The sequence below is a fragment of the Geotrypetes seraphini genome, chromosome 14 (genome assembly GCF_902459505.1).
Source record: "Geotrypetes seraphini chromosome 14, aGeoSer1.1, whole genome shotgun sequence".
Taxonomy (NCBI): domain Eukaryota; kingdom Metazoa; phylum Chordata; class Amphibia; order Gymnophiona; family Dermophiidae; genus Geotrypetes; species Geotrypetes seraphini.
The window spans coordinates 30,883,741-30,906,245 of NC_047097.1; the positions used below are offsets into that span (position 1 = coordinate 30,883,741).

At 43.5% G+C, this 22,505-nt stretch overlaps 2 protein-coding genes across 3 annotated transcripts in view; one reads left to right on the forward strand and one right to left on the reverse strand.

Annotated features, from left to right (window-relative positions):
- Positions 1 to 22,505, forward strand: part of ZNF710 (zinc finger protein 710) — a 613,623-nt gene that overhangs the window by 387,177 nt on the left and 203,941 nt on the right. The gene's annotated exons all lie outside the window — the stretch shown is intronic.
- AP3S2 (adaptor related protein complex 3 subunit sigma 2) overlaps positions 1 to 22,505 on the reverse strand; it is a 67,044-nt gene that overhangs the window by 42,623 nt on the left and 1,916 nt on the right. For both annotated transcript variants that reach the window (XM_033919494.1, XM_033919493.1), the window contains exons 2-3: positions 17,957 to 18,048; positions 11,501 to 11,612 (exon numbers count right to left, since the gene is read on the reverse strand). In XM_033919494.1, the coding sequence (XP_033775385.1) occupies positions 11,501 to 11,612; positions 17,957 to 18,048 (204 nt within the window). The remainder of the gene's footprint in view (positions 1 to 11,500; positions 11,613 to 17,956; positions 18,049 to 22,505) is intronic.

Consider the following 22,505-nt stretch of genomic DNA (forward strand, 5'->3'; position numbering starts at 1 on the left):
ATACTAGAATACTACAAAGGTGAAGTGGGAAATTATAAATGTAATACTGCAAAAAACTCCACTTGTATAAAGCTGAGAGTCTATTCAAAAGGAAGAAAAGCCTCAGGGCCTAAGCTCAAACCACATCATTGGCAGCTGTTCTTGTAACACTGGGCTGTTCCTCGCCTTTTCTATAAATTGTGTATCATTTATTTCTACAGAATTACAAGAAGCCAAACGCACAATTTCTACATTATATGTCACAATGACTTTTCAGTGCATTTTGTTGTTGCTATAAAATACAAATGTTTCAAACAAGTTTTTATACTGCTTATTTCCCATTTTACTAATTTCTACTTTGGTTCTTCCAGTCTTTAGTCCCTTACTTCATTGAAAGATTAGAACGAACCAAAAGAACTAAAAGATGTGACTGTGCAGAGAGAAAATGTAAAAAAAATATTAGACTAGTTACAAAATTAGAAAAAAAAATAACAGGACACTTTATAAACTAAGAAGAAATAAGTTGAATGTGCCTCCCTTATTGGATAAGACAATAGATAAATTACGGGCATGACGAGATTACCCACTTTCCTTATTAGGCCGCATAGCCCCCTATATAACATGATGGTGGTGCCTCAATGGCTTTATTTACTGCAAATGCTCCCTCTGATGCTGACCACTCGCCATATTGCCCACCATATAGCTTCTCTGTCTGCTTCTTTGTGGCGGGGCAGACGTAGCCATATAGCTATGTCCATTTTGATGTTACCTAAAGATCAGGGTGGATTGGGTTTGCTGATTATATCCAGATTTAATATGGTTGTCAACTCAGACACATTAATGACTGGTATTGTAATACTGCTTATTTTTCAGTCCCCGAGGTAGAATGCATTGCTTATAGCCCTTATCATTTCAGTTACCTATTGCATGCTCAGAAGTTACCGGACTCATCCTATCTGCAGAATGATTTATTCTTACCAGCTATGCGCTTGACCTGGAAAAGACTTGGCAAACTTTTACATGTCTCTCCATATGCTACGCCCTGTTTACCTCTGGCGGGTAATGGTTACTTTGGTCCTAGCTTGCTCCAAGTGACTTTCAATACATGGGCAGACAATGGACTGCATTATGGTGTCATCGGAGGGGACACCACTTGGATCTGAGCAGTTACAAAGGATATATCGGATACCAGCTGCTGATTGCTATGCATATAGACAGTTACATCATTACTTGACGGCTTTAACACCGGCTGTATTAAAAGAAGAGATACAGGAAAAGATGTTGGAGGCGTTATGTCTCACAGCGCAGGTTTTCATTCCACTGCGCTTTCACCATAAGTACTTGCAGGAGATTGCGGGAGACCTGGATTATGTGAACCTTGCTCATAAGTGGACAAATGACTTACGTTCCTATCACAGCTGAAATGATTACACAGGGAATACGGTTTGGAATTAAATATATTTTCCAAGCAGCAGAGAAGGAGCAGAACTATAAATTTTTGCTGAGAGCTTATTGTGCACCTAATAGAGCTTACAAGATGCAACTATGTGCCACTGACCAATGCCGTAAATGTCTTCAGGCTCATGCTACTCTTGGACATATGTTCTGGGCTTGTCCCTATATTTCTCAGTTTTGGACACAACTAGTGGTTTATGTGGCGAGCCTATGGGACTGTACTTGGCATTTGCATCCCAGTTTTCTCTTTACTATGTCCGCTCGCCTACATCCCATTAAACCGGGCTGTAAGGTGTTTCTTTGAAAGGCCCTTATGTTTGGAAGAAAGAGTATTTTGGCCTGATGGCTTTCTCCTTACCCACCAACCATGTCTCAATGGAGAGCTCTTATGATACAACAAGTCTTATTGGAACGCCGAGATATTCCTGATTTAAACTCACGTGCTGGTCATCTTTTTGCTCAGTGTTGGACTCCTTTTAGTAATACACTGACATCCTATATTAGAGGACGAATTTGGTACTGATTTGATTGGATATTTCATGTTTTCCTGTATTGCTTCATAGCGTTTCACTCTGTTAAACTCACAGTTGCTGCTGTTCCTGGGGATGGGGGGAGAGATGAATGGGTTGGCGATTGTTGTGTTTTGGGAGTTCTTTACTATGATGTTGTACACTTTATGATCTCATTTTCTGCAAATCAATAAAAAAGATTTAAACATAAACTAATAAGTAAAGGTGACAGAGGCAGATTGTGAGACAGTTACCTCACAGAGGCCGCTTAAGCAAATCAGTTTACATAGCTAGCCTGAAATGAATCTAACAGAAAAAGAGAGGCCAATTTGCTTTATTTTTTTGTAATCAAGCAGCTTTCATCTGGTTCTATGGCTTCACTTTGAGCCATAAAAAACATAATGCTGAATATATGCCGTCAAACACTTGGCCTCTCTAGTCTTTAGGATGCCTGTGCCTCAGAAACAATGCTGCATAGAATCCTCACATTAAAAAGATGAACTGGATTCGATCAACATTTCCCAATTTTTTCAAGCCCAAGACATACCTAAACAGTATTTTGAAATATGTTGTGTGGCAAACCAGCTTCCACAAAGCACGTAGTGAGACCAAAAGAAAAGCTAGGGAAGGACAGAGAGCCCCAGAGGATAGAAGAACTTTAGGCAAAAGAAGCTGTATGCAATGTACTCTATATGCTACATACTCTGGGGCTCGTGCTGCATGTGGGAAGAAGAAAGGCATGTGTAACTTCATATGTACTCAGGAAGAAGATCCTGCATGTTTAAGAGCCACAATTGCATCTCTTCTCTTGCTCTTGAACCTGAGCAGCAAGCAAAAGTGATTTTTCCCTTGACATACACCAGTGGTCTTCACTAATTTTTAAGAAGGGACCTCTTTGGATCCATTGAGCTGAAGGAAAGCAGCCAGATATCTTCCCATGCAAGTTCACAACACATCCACCCTACCAGCCTGTCTTCAAACTGTTTATTGGACGTATCCTCAAAAAGATGGACCATTTCCAAATGCATTCTCTTCACTTATTGAGGAATGACTTGTCCTTCAAGCATGTGGCTCTTCCTCCCATCCACTTCCCTCTTTCTGTCATTTACTTGATTAGAGAGGCAGAGAGTAGAAGAAAAAAATCATTGGCCCTGGCGTACACATTGTGGAACAACATACTGACTGAGAAACATTGTATTAGATTTCTGTGCCACAGTGCCATCTTGTGTAAATTTTACAAACAAACTTGACTAGCCAGCAACATCTAGCACAGACCATATTCAGTTACACCCCACTAAATCAAAAGCTTTTATACTTAAATTAAGGAATAAATGTAGTGTTTACAGAGCATTCTCTGTAACCAAGATTTTAATTTGGAAAAACACATGAATTAGCACACGTTTAAAAACCTGCAAGTAAAAGCAGAAACAATCTCTAATCTTTCACAAACATTCAGAATTCAAAACACCTTTCAGGCCCATTTATGCAGTTTTCATGGTATTCACTCAGCACTCAGTACATACTTATGAAAGCACCAGACAGAGTACTACCAGGAAACTTTAGCTTTGGGATCTTAAAGATTTGATTGAAGATATTATATATCAGCTACTGTCTCCTATGGATCTTTATGTGTTTTTTTTCACCTCAGCACCTTCCTTGTCTGATCCTACATTCTATATTAAAAGCAGCATTCCATTCTCTTTCCCTCTAGAAACTTTCAGCAACAGTTCTGCAGCACACTAAGAAATAGGCACATATGATAGGAACAGCTAGGAATCCGCCTAGCTGGTCAGCAGGTCTTTTTGCCAAAGCGCAAGGTGCCACAATTAGCCAAAAATATGACTATATCTGGGAATGGAAGATTAGGTTTCTACCTTCAATAATCTTCTTTCTGTTAGTCTCTGTAGGATTCCATATGCTAGGTGTTCAATCCCAACCCGCAAACCGGGAGTTGCAGAAATCCAACACTTTCTGAGCACATGCTCCTCCCCCTTAGACTGAGAGCTAGAAACATATCCAGTTGAGTCCCAAAGCTAAGTAACATACCTAACAAATCCATGATATGGGGGTATAAGGAAAGATCCCCAGCAACACAAACAATTCTTGAACTGGTCTGCTCTGCAAAACATGAACAAGTAATAAACAAGCACAAAGGAAGCTCAGAAAAACATTGCGGAACAATGTAGAACTAATGTGCTGTGCGCAATGAACCTGCTGTGCACAATCTCAAGAAAAAGCCTTCGGCAATGTGCATATTCACAGAAAACTGGCAACTGGCAGGAAAATCTTCAAGCCTGTAAGGAGAATAACCCAGGCAGAAAGAAGCAGGCTATCCAAACAACTGAGTGCATACAGAGAGGGTGGGTCGCATGGAATCCTACAGGGACTAATAGAAAGATTATCGAAAGTAGAAACTTAATCTTCCATTCTGCTATGTCCCTTCCGGATTCCATACGCTCGGTGACATACCAAAGCAATGGTAACAGTTAGGGTAGGACAGCAGAGCCTGCCCTCAACACTGAGGTCCCAAAAGTGGCATCAGAACAAGCCGCCATATCCACTTGGTAAAACTGGGTAAAAGTAGCCGCCCTGAAAATTTCATCAGGATGAATCGAGCGAGACTCCACCCACAATGTGAAATTAGCGGCTGCTTGCCATGGGTATTGTAAGTTGTGGAAATGGCTATTCAAATCCATTGAGGAATCGAGGACTTGGATGCCAGCCGACCATGGCGAGGTGCAGCAGTCAGGATAAAAAGGTGATCAGAGCTTGAAATCATTAGTTCTCTCTAAACAGTGGAACACGACTCTACAACTTGCGTAACATCTGTTCTTTGTACTTCAAGCCTGTTGAATGAAATAAATGCAAATGAACCTCCTGGTTAACATCTGTGCTTTGGCAAAAAGGAAGGTACAGTACGGACAACTCCTGCATCCATAATACAGAGAAATGGTTCCCTGTACGAAAGAGCCTGACACTCCAATATATGCTGTGCTGAGACAATGGTGACCAGAAAGACAGTCTTGATCGTTAGATCCAGAAGAGAAGCATCCTTCAATCGTTCAAAGGGGGCCTCTTCAAGGCCCTGCAGAATGATGTTAAGATTCCACAAAGGGAAAGGAAGACGCAAGCAAGGGAGGTCACAAACGAAGTGCCTCTCTCATAAACCTGGTCAAATCTGGATGAGCAGTAAGCGAACTAGCATCTCTGCATGCTCTAAAACCTGGAAGGCCTACAACCTGAACTTTAAGGGAGACCACTGCTAAATCTTTTTCTAGAGTCGCCTGAAGAAAGCCACTGTTGGAAAGCCTTCCAGGCTTTGGCATAAGAAGTCATAGTAGAAGGTTTCTTCGAGCGCAAAAGAGTACTACATCTGAATAACCATGCTTCATCAAGGCTGAGCGCTCAAGAGCCATGCCATAAGACCAAAGTGCCATGGATTCTCCATGGGCACCAGCTCCTGACTAAGAAGATATCGATGAAGAGGGAGCTGCAGTTTCTTGTCTCACTAAAGATGGACAAGATCCGCATACCATGGGTGACGAGGCCAGTACAGAGCTATTAGAATTACCAGGTCGGGATGCATTTCTATCCATCGGATGACCCAACCACTCAGACGTCACAGAGAGAACACATACAGGAGCTCGTGAGCCGGCCAGAGCTGAACCAAAGCGTCCAGCCCTAGGCTTTCACGCTGTTTGTTGACTGAAGAAGCGCCTGGCCTTCGAGTTTATTTAAAACATTTCTTACTCTATGTGAGTTCTCTGCTGAAGCCATCAAGTCCATCTGGGGCTGACTCCAGCGTTGTACGATAGGATGGAATGCCTTCTGTGAGTGACCATTCTCTTGGGTCCAGGACCTGTTGGCTGAGGAAGTCTGCCTGAAAGTTGTCGACTCTGGCCACATGGGCCATTGAGCGAGGCAGATGATGTGCTTCTACCCAGTGAAAAAGCATGTGAGCCTCCTGACCCAAGGGAGCACTTCCTATGCCCCCTTGACAATTTACGTATACTACCGCCGTGGCGTTGTCAGAAAATACTCGCAACACTTTTCCTTCCAGAAGGGGCTGGAGAGCAAGTAACATCAGCCAAATTGCCCTGAGCTCCAGACGATTGATCGACCAATGTTGCTGATGAGGAATCCACTACCCCTGAATGGATTGGTCCCCGTGAGAGCACTCCAACCCAACAGGCTAGCATCCATCATAAGAGTTATCCACTCTGAAATCCAAAGGAGCCTGCCCTGGCAGAGAGCCTCTCCCTGAAGCCACTAGCTCAAACTGCTTCAAGCTGGCTCCGTCCAGGGGAGCAGCATCTGAAGGGAATGGTGCTGCGGAGACCACCAAGAGAGGAGGTACTCCTGTAAAGGGTGCATGTGTGCTCGGGACTAGGGGATCGTCTCCAAGGATGCTGCCATGGACCCCAGAACCTGCAGATAATACCAGGCCATGGGAGCCGGACAGTCCAGGAGAGCTCTGATCTGCTTTTGAAGTTTGTCTGCGTGCCTTGGGAAGAAGCACATGACCCTGTCTGGTGTCAAAAAGAAGACCCAGATATTTCAGGGACTGAGAGGGAGTCATTCTTCTTGAAGTCAACAATCTACCCCAACACCTGCAGCAGAGACACTACCGTCTCCACCGCCCTTTTGCGCTCATGATGCGACAGAGCCCAGATCAACCAATCGTCCAGGTAAGGATGGACCTGGTTTCCCTGCTGGTGGAGAAAGACCACAACTACCATTACCTTGGTGAAAGTGCAGAGCATCGACACGAGGCCAAAAGGCATTGCTGCGAACTGGAAATGATGTAGAACATGGAAATGCAGAAACCGTGATGCTCCGGGTAGATTGGAACATGGAGGTAAGCCTCCATGAGATCCAAGGATGATAGAAACTCTCCTGGAGAGACAGCAGCTATGACTGTGTGCACTGTTTCCATGTGGAAATGAGGAATCCACAGGAGGTGGTTGATCGACTTTTGATCCAGAATGGGTCTCCAGTCCTCCAAGTCTTTCTTTGGCACGATGGAAGTATAAGGAGTATCTATTTAAGCTCAATTTGTGTTCTGGAACAGATTCTATCACTCTGATGTCTAAGAGACATTGCAAAGTAGCGCAGACTAGGGACTCCTTTTCCGGTCAACCTGCTGGAGAGTCCAGAAACAAATCCAGAGGCTGGCAAAAGAAGTCTATCTTGTGCCCCTCCTGAATGATGTCTAGCACCCATTGATACTGAAATGAGAGTCCACTCCTGATAAAACTGAGAAAGGCGACTTCCGATATGAGGAAGCCCCACCTGACTTCTGGCGTCATTGGGGCTTTTTAGTCGCAGTCACTGCTTGGAAACCTGAGGATGCTGGAATTGGAACTACTGTAACAAGGGTGATAGCCCTGGGAATATCTCTCAAAGGAAGATTCTGCGGAGCCCTGACAAAATCTGTGGGAGGAATAAAAATTACTACGATCCCCTCCCACCGTCTGACAAGACCTCTTCACAGAGAGAGACTTAGGGCGGCGCTCGGCAGCGCTGGCCATGAGGTCATCCAGACCTTTACTAAAAAGAAGCTGGTTCGTGAAAAGAAGTCTGCTCAAGGTGGCCTTCGAGGCAGTGTCCCCAGCCCAATGATGGATCCAAAGAGTCTGGCGCGCAGACACTGCATAAGCAGAGACCTTACTAAGAACTCAAATGAGATCATAAAGAGTGTCTGCCACACTATTTATTACCAGCAGAGGACAGGCATGTACTTCCGCAGAGGATGCACTGCACAATCTGGTAGGACAGGCTTGCGCCATAAAGGAAGCAGCCGCCGCCGCTTTGATATCCAAGGACATCACTTCAAAAAGCTTTTTCAACTTAATGTCCACCCTGCAATTCTGAGAATCCATAAACATCACTCCCCCATCACTAGGGAGGGCTGTGCACCTGATAACCTGCACTACATAGGCTTTTCAAAAAACTGCTGAAAATCAGGAGCCAATGAACAAAGCTTAGACATAGCTTTAGAAGGCCAGAAAGAGCTCTTTGCGGTATACCACTGTTCTGTAACCAGCCCAAGAAGCTGTGGATGGGATGGAAAAAAGGAAGACAGCACATTATAGATGTCCATGATCGAAGCTTGAGAAGTGGAAGGCGGAGAATTCAATTTGAGCTCTTTCAGAAGCTCAACAATAAAAAGATAGATAGAACCATGCTTAAAAAGTCTGCAGACAGAAGGGTCATCACCCAAATCCAGACTCTCAGGGTGGCCAAGATGACTAGTCTCGGGAAGGGTATAAGTCGGATTTAATATAGAGACAGAAGAAGCATAATATCTGAATGGCAACTACTGTAATCAAGGTCTGCCACAGTAGGATGAGAGGGCTCCTGAACAGGAAGCTCCGCCACTGTCGCAACAGGCTGAGAAAGCCCCATGCGCCCACCAGCTGTGTCAAATGAGCGGGGTTTGAAGAATACGCTTTCCAGAGAAACCGAATAAATTCTGGTGAAAAGTCACATCCCACAACCATGGCAGGGCTCTGTTAAGGCACATGTTTTAACCACCTTGTTTTAATTTGTCTGTTTTTAATGATTTTTATATTGTTGTTAATGTTTATCTCTTATTTTTTGTACATTTTAGAAATTTATGTTATTATTTGTACATCGCTTAGTAATTGTGATAGGCGATTAATCAAATAACTAAGAAACTTGAAACATGTGCTGCACCAAGTGTCCCCAGACTCGGAATGCAGGCGTTTTGCGCCCTAACAGCCTGTGGGCGAGATTTTTTTCCAAAGTCATGGACCTAGGCCGGCTCCCCAACCCTAGAGTACATGGAGGAAGTGAAGTACGAAGCTTTTGCACCCTCCCCCAGCATGCTACGAAATGCAGAACATGGATGCTGATCCAGCGCCGATCCGGTGTAATCAATGCACACATTCAACAGATTAGGGGCTGGGGAGTCCATCCCAAATGATTCTGAAGCAAATGGAGGGGTATTGAGGCAGAAATAAAAACTCTGAAAAAAGATCATAAAAAATTCAAGATGGCCACCACAAGCGATTTCACGCCACAAATGGCGAAAACAAGCAAAACCCCAAAATAAAAAAAATAGCGATTTGGGGTCTGGGGGACCTGAATCCTACCTTAAGAAACTGTGAAAAATGCCTCTGAAATTGCTTCAAAGACAAGTCTTGAAGATCTTCGGACTGACAATCAGTCGGACACCCACTATGACCTCCACCCCCACGGATCCTCGCCACAAAGTTGGGGGCAGGAAAGGCAGCCTGTGCTTTGAAACCGGGGTGGGTTCACTCTAGATGTATACAACCTGTGCTTAAAACCCGTGACAAGGTCAGCAGGCAAGTGAACTCCCAGAGGAATGGACCAAGAGACTAAGAAGGGTGGCATACAGCAGGCTGGCTCCACAGATCCACCACAGATCTGTGAAGCAGCAGTCTGGCTGCTTCACCACCGGAAAGGGGTCTCTACTGAAGCCCCCAAAAACGAACTTTAAGCGAAAAAATAAGAAAAAGAAGCAGATTGCTTGCAGAAATTGAAACTGGATATGTTTCTAGCTCTCAGTCTCAGGGGGAGCAACATGTGCTCAGAAAAGTGTTGGATTTCTGCAACTCCCAGATTGCGGGTTGGGATTAAACACCTAGAGCCTGATTCTGAATAGGACACCCAGCCTCAGCTGCCGCCTAAGCTGCTTTTGATAATCACACATGGGTGTCCCATATAGAATCGCGTCTGTCCTGACGGACAGACACCTAACTCCTTATAACCACCCCAATTCTCTAACTGGTGTCCATGTCACAGAAGGCGGTTAGAGAATCGCATTGCCGCTGAGCTAATTGTGGTAATGGAATCTCCCTGACACAATCAGTTTAGCGGCTGCAGCAGGGAACCTGTCCCTCATGTGAAGTCAGCCTGCAGGAGGGATGCCCACTCCCTCCTGCCGGAAACCCAAAGCCCTCCCACACACAACTGTCCATGTTGGGAGGAGTGCTCAATTCCTCCTGCCACAACATCGAACCCTCCCGACATAGTCCAAGGCAGGAGGGTTGCCCACTACCTCCTACCGCCACCCCCCCCCCTCCAGGCATCCCCCGGTAGAAGGGATGCCCACTTCCTCCTACAGCTGACTCCATCATCCCCCGAACCCCAAACACTCCCTGACTCCACCCCTGACACACCCCAACATCCCCTAACATTCCCCGACTCCACCCCAATACCCCCCAAAATCTCTGACAAGCCCCAAAATCCCCATGAAGCCCCCCATACTTTTATCTGATGGCTGGCAAGAAGGATGCCCACTCCCTCCTGCCAGCAGGCCCACCACTGCAAAATGACAGGCCTTCCCCTTCCTGATGCATTCTGGGTTGCACCGGGGAAGAGTGTAAGGCCCCTCCCTGGGAGGGGCTTTAGGTATCTGACCAATCGGAATCTTAGGCTACTCCCAGTGCATCCCAGGATGCACTGGGAAGGAGGTCTAAGACTCCAGTTGGCCCAAGTGCATAAGGCTCCTCCTATGGGAGAGGCCTTAGGCATCTGAGTCAATCAGGACCTTAGGCCCCTCCCTGGTGCATCCCAGAAAGCACCAGGAAGGGAAAGGCCCACAATTTTGAAGTGGTGGCAGGGAGATATTAGGGGTGTTGGGGTAGAGTTGGGGAGTGTTAGGAGGATGTTGGGGTGTCAGAGGTAGAGTCGGGTAGTGTTTGGTGGGGGTTCGGGGATGATGAAGCCAGCAGAAGGAGACTGTGTTGGGACGGTTGCTGTTGTGGCAGGAGGAACTGGGTACTCCTCCTGCCGCAGACAGATGAGGGGGTGGGCTTTGAGGGTTCCGACATGAGGGAGTGGGCATCCTCCTCCGGCTGACTTCGCAGGGGAGTGGTACAGGTTCCCTGCTGCAGCCACTAAACTAATCACGGCAGGGAGATTCCCTTGCCATGATAGGCTCAGTGGCTGCATCTATTTGAAATGTAGACCAGTATTTTGATGACCTACATTTCAGACGCCTAGGGCCGCCTAAGCTTGCTTAAGGCCAGTTCTGGGCGAAACCATGCCCATGTTTAGCCTTGGTTGAGCTTAAGCATCCCTACGCCTCCCCTCAACAGCAACAGATGCTTACGGTATAAGTGGCCTGCCTTGGGGTGGTTTTTTTTTTTTAACGTGCATCCCGATTTGCTGGTTAGACAGCGGTTGGACACCTACCACTGCCTACAATCGGGACGCCATGTATAGAATTTGGCCCCTAGTGTATGGAATCTAGAAGGACGAAATAGAGAAGAAGATTAAGTACAAGATCCAACCTGTTGAAAATGGTCAGTTTTTCAAGTGATAGGTAAATAAGCAGTCTGCAAAAATTACATGTCTGATCATCTGTAACCTTTTTATTTTTTCACAAAAAAAAGGATGGAGTTTGCACTGTTCTGTGTACAAATTGTTTGCTCTAACAGAATTCATTAAAACCTCATTAAAAAAAAAAAAAAAAATTCTGGTGACTTTAGTCATCTTTTCCAAGAGATGGTCATAAATAGCTATAGCTTGTAATGAGTTTAAAGCCAGAAAAAGAGAATCACCTGAATTAGATCCAGAATACCCAGCTCACTCTCTGAGGAATCCACGCAGAACACAAAGTATAGTGTGGCATAATGGCGGTAAATCAGTTTGTAATCAGACCCACCAATCAAACTGCAGAGAAAAAAAAAGACCGGATAATGTAATTCAATTTCTGGTTGATCTCATTTTATACATTTTCAAAGCAATTTTATAAAGGGTAGCCAAGGAGGCATATCAGCGTTTAAAAGAGCGTTAAAATGTAATCTGTTTAGGGAAGCATATGAAAAGTCCTTGGATAAGTTGGCTTTTTTTGATCTTTGCTGTCCTTATGTCTTTGGCTGTATTTATATAGTAAAACCTTGGTTTGCAAGCATAATTTGTTCCGAAAACATGCTTGTAATCCAAAACACTGGTATATCAAAGCAAATTTCCCCATAAGAAATAATGGAAACTTCACAACCCAAAACCTTGCTTGTATATCAAGTTAAAATGTAACATATATGTTGTTATTGGAACCCACTTTGGGTAAAGGCAGGGTATAAATAATAAACTTATAAACCTATTTAGAGCCTAGTGTATAAAGTAAAAGCAGACCACTACTAGTTTCCCTTAGTAAATTCAGTAGACTCTCAGTTAACCGGCACCCACGGGGATTGATAGATGCCAGATAAATGTAGTTTCTGGCTGCTTGAGGAGTTACTATTAAAAATAGGCCTAACTAATACTATACCCCATACTATGCCATACCATAAACAATTCCAGACAAACTACAAGACATGTGGTAAGCAAAGCATGAGCATACTCAGGTGTGGCATGCCAAGTTTACACTTAAATTCCCACCAGAAATTGATTTTATTTTCATTTTTATTTAAAGTATTACAGTATTTCTTAGATTTTTTTTTTTTTTGCTGGTTGCTTAGAGTTCTGGTTAATTGAGTTCCGGTTAACAGATAGTCCACTGTACTAGCATAGCAGTATAAATATGCATACATAATTTAGACATGACCACTTATATCAGCCAAAGAGCTGGTGTAAATGCTTGTGCTTAGATTGCTAAAACCATACCAAGATTTTGCTTATAGGTACACCTGTTTTCAAACCACACGCCACCACTCACATATGCATGTGTCATTGGCACCCTCTTTGGGGGTAAATTTATAAAAAGGGAGTCTATGTTAAAAGTTCAATAAGGCATCTATTCTACATTTATTGTATATAAAGGCAAACAAACAAAAATACAGTGCTGGTGTTCATCCAATAAAACAATTCCAAATCAGTCACCACCCAAAATACCTTCTATATAGACTTCTCAAAAATTGTTATCCACTTTTCTAGAATTTACCACCATTCACAGATTATTTGTCTTGTCTAGTGTGCAAAGCCTAAAGAAGATACAGAGCTGAATGAGAGTAGCATGTGGATCCCTGATGCAGACAGGCTTTGTTTCTGCCTTTTGCATGTTATGATAAAGTTTTTAAAATACATTTTTCAGAGGACACATAAGAATAGCCTTACTGGGTCAGACCAATGGTCCATCTAGTCCAGTAGCTCCTAGCTCTCAGAGAATGAGTTTGTTCCCTTGGGGCTAGAGTAGCAGACTTGGAGGAGCTGAGGGAGACAGAAAAGTAATCTAATCTAATCTTCTATTTGTGCGTCACTCATACCTATACAGGCTCAAGGCGACTGTAAAGAGAGGTAAGAGGAGAGAGAAAGAGGAGGGAGAGTGGAGGTGGAAAAGTAGGAAGGGGAGAAAGGAGGAAGGGGAAAGGGAGAGAGAAGAGGGTAAAGGAGATTAAGTATTAAGTACATAGAGGAGACCTACAAGGATGTTGTAAAGAAGTCCCACCTCCAGTTTTGCAGCACCTGTGCTGCCTTGGAGAAAGGAGGCCTCCTAATAGGAGAGCATCATCCTGGTGAAGCAGGAAATAATCCTGTAGCCAAGACCTGCTCACCAGAGGATGCAATATCCTCTCTCAATGAGAATGCGTCTCCAGAGGGTTCTGCTCAGGAGGCATGGGTTAGGACAGCTGTTGTAATTGGTGATTTGATCATCAGGCATGTAGATAGCTGGGTGGCTGGTGGGCAAGAGGATTGCCTTTTACTTTCCTGCCTGGTGCGAAGGTGGCGGACCTCACGCATCAGACAGGATTTTACATAGTATTGGGGAGAAGTCAGCTGTCTTGGTACATGTAGGTACCCATGACATAGGGAAGTATGGTAGGGAGGTTCTGGAATCTAAATTTAGGCTCTTAGGTAGAAGTTAAAATTCAGATCCTCCAGGGTAGCATTTTAAGAAATGCTTCCACTTTCACATGCAGAACCCAAGAGACAGGCAGAGCTCCAGAATCTCAATGTATGGATGAGGCAATGAAGCAGGAAGGAGTGTTTTAGATTTGATAGGAACTGGGTGACATTCTGAGGAAGGGGGAGCCTATTTTGCTCCACTTTAACCAGGGTGGAACCAGGCTGCTGATATCAACATTTTAAAAGGACATAGATCAGCTTTTAAACTAGAAAATGGGGGAAGGTCAAGAGTTGCTCAAAAAAGCATGGTTCCAAACAAGGTATTTTTAAAAGATATCACCTTAAAAGGGAAGCAGAGAATCCCCTAACAAGATTGCAATACAGTACAGGACACAGAAGATAAGGTTTCCTTAAATTCAAAGCAGGCTGATTTTAATGATTGCAAATTATCTATGTCAACTGCTGAGCAAATTGTAGATATGACAATCATTGCTTGAAATGTCTGTATGCAAATGCCAGAAGCCTAAGAAACAAGATGGGAGAATTAGAATATATTGCACTAAATGAAAAGATAGAGACCTGGTGGAATGAAAATAATCAATGGGTAGCACTGTCATACTGGGGTACAAACTATATCACAGTGATAGGGCCTTGAATTGAATAGACTGAAAATTCTACAGGAGTCGAAACACATCTTGGAATCCCTATGGATAGAAACTCCATGTGTAAAGGGGCAGCCGGCGTGGTTAACGAGTGAGGTGAAGGAAGCTATTAGAGCTTAAAAGAGAATCCTCCAGAAAGTAGGAGAAGAATTTGACTGAAAATAACTGTAAACGGCACAAGGAATGGCAAGACAAATGAGACCTTGAAAAGAAGATTGTGCTGGAAGCAAAAACACAAAGCAAAAACTTTTTTAAATACATTAAAAGCAAGAAGCCGGGAAGAGAATCAGTTGAACTATCAGACGACCGAGGGGTAAAAGGGGATCTCAGGGAAAATAAGGTCATATCGGAGAGATTAAATGAATTATTTGCTTTGGTCTTTACAGAGGAAAATGTGGGGTGTTACTGATGTCAAAAATAGTATTCAATTCTGATGAACCACAGAAACTCAATAAATCTCTTTAGCACTGGAATATGTAATAGGTCAATTTGACAAACTGAACATTAACAAATCATCAGGACTGGATGGTATACATCCCAGAGTGCTGACAGAATTGAAAAATGAACTAACAGAGCTACTATTAATAATTGGTAATTTTTCTTTAAAATACAGCATAGTACTGAAGGCTGGAGAATGGTCGTGACACTGATTTTCAAAAAAAGGTTCCACAGGTAACCAAGGAAATTATAGACCGGCGAGTCTGACATTGGTGCCGGGCAAAATGGTAGAGACTATTATAAAGAACAAAATGACAGAACATATACGAGGGCTGTTCAAAAAGTATCAGACCTTTATTCATTAAAAAATACTTTGAATCAGATACAACAATCTTATACTAATCTCCTTCAAAGTACTCCCCTTGGGCTGCCACACACTTCTTCCAACAGCTCTGCCACTGTCGGAAGCAGCGCTGGAACACCTCTTTTGAGATTGTTCACATTAACAAGGTATTAACATAGAACATGATCTTTTCCAGAGAAAAGAAAATGGTAAAACCAGAAGACATAATTTGAGGTTGAGGGGTGGTAGACTCAAGAGCAATGTAAGGAAATTCTTCTTTACGGAGAGGGTGGTGGATGACTGGAATGTGCTCCCAAGAGAGGTGGTGGAGATGAAAATGGTGACAGAGTTCAAAAAAGCGTAGGATGAACACAGAGGATCTGGAATCAGAAAATAATAGTAAATATTGAAGCACAAAGGCCAGTACTGGGCAGACATTGCATGGTCTGTGTCTGTATGTGGCTGTCTGGGGGGAGGATGGGCTGGGGAGGGCTTCAATGGCTGGGAGGGTTTGATGGACTGGAGTGAGCTTTGACGGAAACTTCAGTATTTGGAACTTAAGAACAGTACCGGGCAGAGCTTTGGATTCTTGCCCAGAAATAGCTAAGAAGAAGAAGAAATAAACCAACAATTTTTTAGATTGAATCAGGTTAGGCAGACTAGATGGACCATTCTGGTCTTTATCTGCCATCATCTATTATGGCCCGTCACATTTTGCATGATGTCTTCTCTTGACTGAAATCTGGTCCCTTTCAGGGGTATTTTCAGCTTGGGAAAAGCCAGAAGTCACACAGAGTCATATTGGGAAATTAGGAAGCCTGAGGAATCACAGGTGTGTTGTGTTTGGCCAGGAAACTCCGTATCAAATGTGAAGAATAGGCAGGTGCATTATCGTGATGGAGCTACCAACTGCCCGCTGCCCACAGGTCTGGCCGTTTGCATCTCACAGTGTTACAAAGGCGACGCAGAATCTCTTGGTGGTATCCCTTGGTGATGGTTGTGCCGTGAGGTGCATACTTGTGATGAATCATACCACTGGAGTCAAAGAAGATAGTCAGCATGACTTTGACATTGCTGTGGACCTGCCTTGCATTTTTTTTGCTTTGGTGATATTGAATGCTTCCATTGTGATGACATCAACTTGGTTTCTGGGTCGTACCCATAAACCCAGGACTCATCGCCAGTGATCACTGTGCTGAGGAAATTGGGATCACTATTCACAGTCTCCAGCATGTCCTGTGCGATCTCCAATCGGAGTTGCTTCTGCTCGATCGTTAGCAGCTTTGTCATGAACTTTGCTGAAATTCTCCTGAAGTCCAAATCCTCAGTCAAAATGGAATGAAAGGATCCAATACTGATGCTCGCCTCGTCTGCAAGTTTTCTACCGATTCAGACTGAACAACGTAACATAATTCTTTATTTATATACCGCACATATGCGTTTTGGTTCTAGGCGATGTACACAGAATACAACAAGGAGAAATTATAACATTGAAATTGGTTAAACTATGTGGTAGTACGGCACACAGAATTTCCCTATCTGTCCCAGAAAGGAATCACAATCTATGCTAAGATGCCTGGAAAATAATTATAAAAACTATATACAAATAAGTGAAAAAAGTAGACAATATTAAGCTCAAATTAAAAGAAAGAGAAGAAAATGAGAGCAGGAAGAGAATCAAACAGGAAAATTAAAAAGAAATTAAATATAAATAAAGTCTTCTCATTAACCGGTCAAATCAATCACATTTTAGTGCAGGCCTTAATACAACTGTAAATATGAAATATAAATATAATAAATAATAACAAAACCAAAAGAAAGAAAGAAGAAAAGAAAAATAAGTGGGGAGTAAATTGAAATCGGCCATTAAGGCAGCTCGGTCACCACAGCAGGTCCAGGAGCAGCAAGAACTTCAATGGAATTAGAAAAAAAGGAGTATATTTAGTTTGTTTACAATACTACAGAGATGTTTCAGTCCTATCACAGCACCTTTTACAAAATTGATTTTAGTGAATTTCAAAATATGAAACGTGTTTTGATCCTCTATGTTATTTGTTAGCGGAGCTGTCCAAACCGTAGTGCTGAACAGCAGTAAAACATGCCCTAGGTTTCATAGCAAATTTTAAACAATGTGACAGTCTTCCTTTAAATGTATTTGTACAGTTCAAGAAAATATGAGCTTGAGAAAGAGTGAAAGGATGCCAAAAAAAGTTTAAGAATTATTAGTACCTCATGTCACACAGAGTGGGAGAGGAATGGGAATATATTTTGTTATTCTTTTGCCGTTTCTTTTTTGTGATGAAAGTTTAAAATAAAAAATGAAAAAAACACCTATCAATAGCAATAGATCTAGCTTAGTTTAATTAGATTAAATATTGAAACAGACAGAAAACAGAAGGTCAAAAAGCAGAGAGAATAATACATATAAGTTCAAAGACACAGGGATAAGCAAATTCTTGCTGCTGATACAGTGTTCAATCAGTGACACTTAAAGGGTACAAATATCCCCATCTCCCCAGTACCACCCATAAGTGATTTCTGGGCAATTGTATCTGAAAGAAAGCTGGTATATTTATTTAATAAAAGTAAATTAATAGCCCACCAAGGAAGAGTACAGTAAGCATCCTCAAAAAATATACTTACATATACACGAGAACTATATACTGTGACGACTGCATTTATAAAATAACACATGAAAAAACTGAAACCTAATGACTGAATGAGCAAAGTCTCTAGGCAAGAAAAATACTGAGTAACATGAAGCCAAGATTCGAACTCTAGGAACTTACCTTCCACCTTCCAAGAAGTTACAAACATTTTCATCCCGCTTTGAAACCAGATGAAAAGTCTCACGTACTATTTGCTGTTGCATGTCTTCAGCCTTAAAAAGAGAACAAAAAGGAAGGGAAAATTAGGTTCTTACTTCAATAATCTTTCTCTTTCCAGTAGAAAGGCAAATGAGTCTTGAACCAGTGATGTTATTTCCCTCAAATCATGAGGTGTGTAGAAGGCATCATGTAAATTTTTTCGGCTCTGCCTCCTGTATCTCTGGGCTGTGCTGCAGCTCCTCAGTCTGTACCAAAGCACTATAAGAGTAGAAATAAAAAGGAAAGGCATGGGCACTTCCCCAAGAAAGCCAATTCTGTTATGATCTGCAATGATTACAATTAAACAAAATCAATGTTAATAGGCACATAACCTAAAACAAAGTGGAACGAACCAGCTACCCACCTGATTGATCATGTTAGGCAACTACATTGGTTGACGGTTGAGGCTCGTGTAATGTTTAAATTTGGTTGTTTTTGTTTCAAGGTGTTGGCAGGTCTTGCACCAAATTATCTTGTTGATTCATTTACATTTGTTAGGTCAAAGCATCATAGACATTTTCATGTTTTATTTTCTTTTTCATCGGTCAAAGCTGTAAATTTAAAAGGTATCATCAACGCCTTTTCTCCTATCAGGTGGCATCTTGGAGCAAGGACCTATCATCAATTTAGATGACTTTTTAAAACATATTTGTTCTCTAGATTTTTTGGGTAACTGATGCATCCACTTATTGTATGCAGTATACAAGTGGTTTTTATGTTATTGCAACCACTGTCACTTGTGCAGTTCTCATAGTCTCTTCTTTGCAAGAAAGAATTAAGTAATTTCTCTCCGGACCAGTCAGACAGGAGAAAACAAACATCTAGTAATACATACATGTCTGAGACAGTAAGCTGGCTAAATTAAATCTGATATGGCAGGCCTTCAAGACTCTTATGCCTTTCTACTAGAAAGATTATTAAGAACCTAATATTCACTTCTAGTGCAAAAGGCATATGAGTCTTGAACCAGTGGGATGTACCACAGCAGTCCCAAGTCTAGGGCAAGACAGTTGAGCAAGCTGGTAGCACTAAGGACCTAAAAGCAGCACCAAGCCATGCTGCCACATCCCCCCAATAAAATCTCATAAAAGTATGGAGCATGAACCATGTAGTTGCCCTACAAATCTCCTCAGGTGTAAATGCCCAAGACTTCACCCATGAAGAAGCCACACTCCTCATACAGTGTGCTCTCAAAGAAATCAGTAGTTACTTACCACACCCGATGTACTCTGAAGGAGTAGCTTTGCAAATCCATCTTGAAACGAAAACCTTAGGAGCCGGCTTCCCCATACAGCTAGGATTCATAAGTACAAAAAGATGATTCGAGAATTGAAAATCATTCATCACCTCAAGGAACCGGAGAAAACTCTCCTAGCAACCAGGAATGCCAAAACTTTGTCCTTGTTTTACAGATCTAAGGCCAAGACTTCTTTGGCAGAAAAGAAGGTACTGTGTGGAGTGAGATGCCAGGCTCTGTAAATCTGAGGAAACGCTCTCTGCATGACACAGCCCGGAGCTCAGAGACTCTACTTGCAGAGGCAATAAGATACCACAAAACCAAATGTTTTAATGGTAAGATCAATCAGTGATGCCTCTTGTAAGGGCTCGTACAGAGCCTTGCTAAGGGCCTGAAAAATAATATTAAGATTGCACATCAAGAATAGCTGTCGCACAGGAGGATGTAGCCACAACACTCCTTTAAAAAATCTGGGGATCTCAGGATGGGAAGCCAAAGGAACTTTCTCCACTCAAACCTGAAAGCATGAGAGGCCTACAATCTGCTTTATGAGGGAAACAACTACCAAGCTCTTCTCAAGCCCATCCTCAAGAAACGCTAGGACCAAGGACCTTGGAGCCTTAAAAGGCTGCACATTCTACTCAGCACCTCAGTGCTGAAACATTTTCCAAGCCTTAGCACCTTCTGTACTAAAGAGCCATGCCATAAGCCCAGAGATCCAAGTTCCCCACAACAAGTGGACTCTGTGAGAGAAGAGTTAGATGAAGTGGCAGTCCGAGACATTTGCCCTCTGTATTAAACCAGATCTGCGTATCACAGTCAATGCGGCCAATCTGGGGCAACCAGGATTATGGGTGCGCCGCTATTCTTCAAATGACCCGGCCTATTATGGGCCATGGAGAGACCTGTACAACAGCCCTTTCTCTGGCCAAGGTTGTAAAAGAGCTTCCATGCCAGTGCTTCCGGGCTCAAATCTTCTACTGAAGAACAGAGAGACTTTAGTTTTTGTTGAAGGCTCCAATGCCCTCAGATCAAACATTGGATGCCCAATGCAATGGAAGGCCTTCTGGAACAAAGACTATTTCCCCAGGTCTGCTGAATGAGATAGTTGGCCTGCAAATTGTCCACTCCCACTACATGTGCTGCTGATAGAGCCTGTAGGCGGACTTCTGCCCAGCAAAACAAAAACTGGGCTTCCAGTCTTAATGGATACTCCCTGCCTGCCTGTTGACATATGCCACAGCTGTGGCCTTGTCCAAGAAAACCCTGACCAATTTGCTTCTAGGGTGTTGTCCAATGACTGTGGTGCTTGATGAATGGCTCACAGCTCCAATCTGTTGATATTACATTTCCTTTGAGAGGGCAACTATCAGTCATGAACTTGATGAGCCTTGCAAAGACCGCCCCAGCCATAAAAACTGGCATCAGTCATCAGAATCACCCAAAATGATATGCAGAGTGGAAAGCCCTTGGAGAACAGTCTCTGGCTGGAGCCACCAATGCAAACTGATGTGCCTCAGCCATCCAGGTCCACCGCATCTGGAAAGAATCTGACTGTGGAAACCAGTGGGACAATAGCACATCCTGGAGAGGGCATAGAAGAGTTTTTGCACAAGGGATCTATGGTCACTACCATCAACCTCAGCACCTCTAGATAGTGCCAAGCCGTAGGAGGTGGCATTGCCAGGATCTCCAAAATCTGACGTCTTAACTTCAGTTTGGGTGACTCAGGAAGAAAAACACACCTTCTACTATTTTCAAGCAGGTTCCTTAGTACTCTAGGGATTGTGTCAGCTCCAAGTGGTTCTTCTGAAAATTGATGAGCAAACCTAGGTCTTGTAGCAGTTGGCCAACTTGCATCCCTGCTGACTCGCTGTCAATCTTGGACTAAGATCTGATATGCTAACCATCCAAGTATGAATGTACATGGATCCTTGCCTTGTGCAGAAGCACTGCTACTACTATCCTCACCTTGGTAAAAGGTGTGAAGTGCAGCTGCCAGACCAAATGGAAGTGCGGAAAATTGGGAATGTCTTTCCAACCTATGGAATTTCAGGAACTTCCTGTGTACCAAAATATGGGAATATGCAAGGAAGCCTCTGGTAAATCCAGGGAGGCTATAAAATTCCCCTGGCACTACCAAAGCTATGACTGAATGCACAGTCTCCATCCAAAATTGGGGTCCTTTCAGTGCTGCATTGACCAACTTAACAGCCTTGAATGGCTTCCAGTCATACGAGACTTTCTTGGGCACATTAAAGTATATAGAGTATCAGCCCAAGTCCGATTCCTCATTCCTTACGAGTGTACGATTTGAAGATCCATGAGCCGTTGCCGTCCATTGCTTGGACCTTGTCTCCTTTTCTGGCTGCCCAGCTGGAGAGTCCACAAAGTAAGTCCAGTAGAGGATAAAGGAATTCAAGCTTGTAGCCCTCTCCTTGAATAGTGTCCAACACCTGATGGTCCCAGCAAATCCTTGTCCAGGCCTCTCAGTAAACCAACAACCTCCCTCCCAGACAGCAGGGCAGCCAGGAGAAGTCAAGAGGCAAGAGGAAAAGGAGGAAAAACAGCTGAGAAGGAAGAACAGAGTAAGAAGGGGAAGGGCAGGAGAAGGCAGGCGAGAGGAGCAGCGGTGAGGTAATTCCGCCCACCCCTCTGACATCAGCAAGCCTCAAATCCTGAGCTCCTCCTTGAAAGGGGAGGAGCCAATGGTGAGAACACCACAGCAGCCCAGAGAGCAGGGCAGCCAGGAGAAGTCGGGAGGCAAGAGGAAAAGCCATCGCCGGGAAACTGACTTTGTTGACGGTCAGTCTAGAAGAGGTATGCAGGCAGATTGATAGGCTCAAGAGCGATTAATCCCCGGGACCGGATGGCATCCATCCGAGGGTCATCAAGGAACTGAAAGGGACTACAGCTGAACTGCTTCAACTAATAGCCAATCTGTCGACAAAAACGGGAAAGATTCTGGAGGACTGGAAAGTGGCGAATGTTACGCCGATCTTCAAAAAAGGTTCGAGAGGAGACCCGGGAAACTACAGACCGGTGAGTCTGACCTTGGTACCGGGAAAGATGGTAGAGGCGCTGATAAAGGACCGCATCATTGATCACCTTAACAGACACGGTCTGATGAGGACCAGCCAGCACGATTTCAGCAAAGGCAGGTCTTGTTTGACGAACTTGCTGCACTTCTTCAAGGGAGTGAGTGAACAGGCAGATAGACAAGGGCGACCCGGT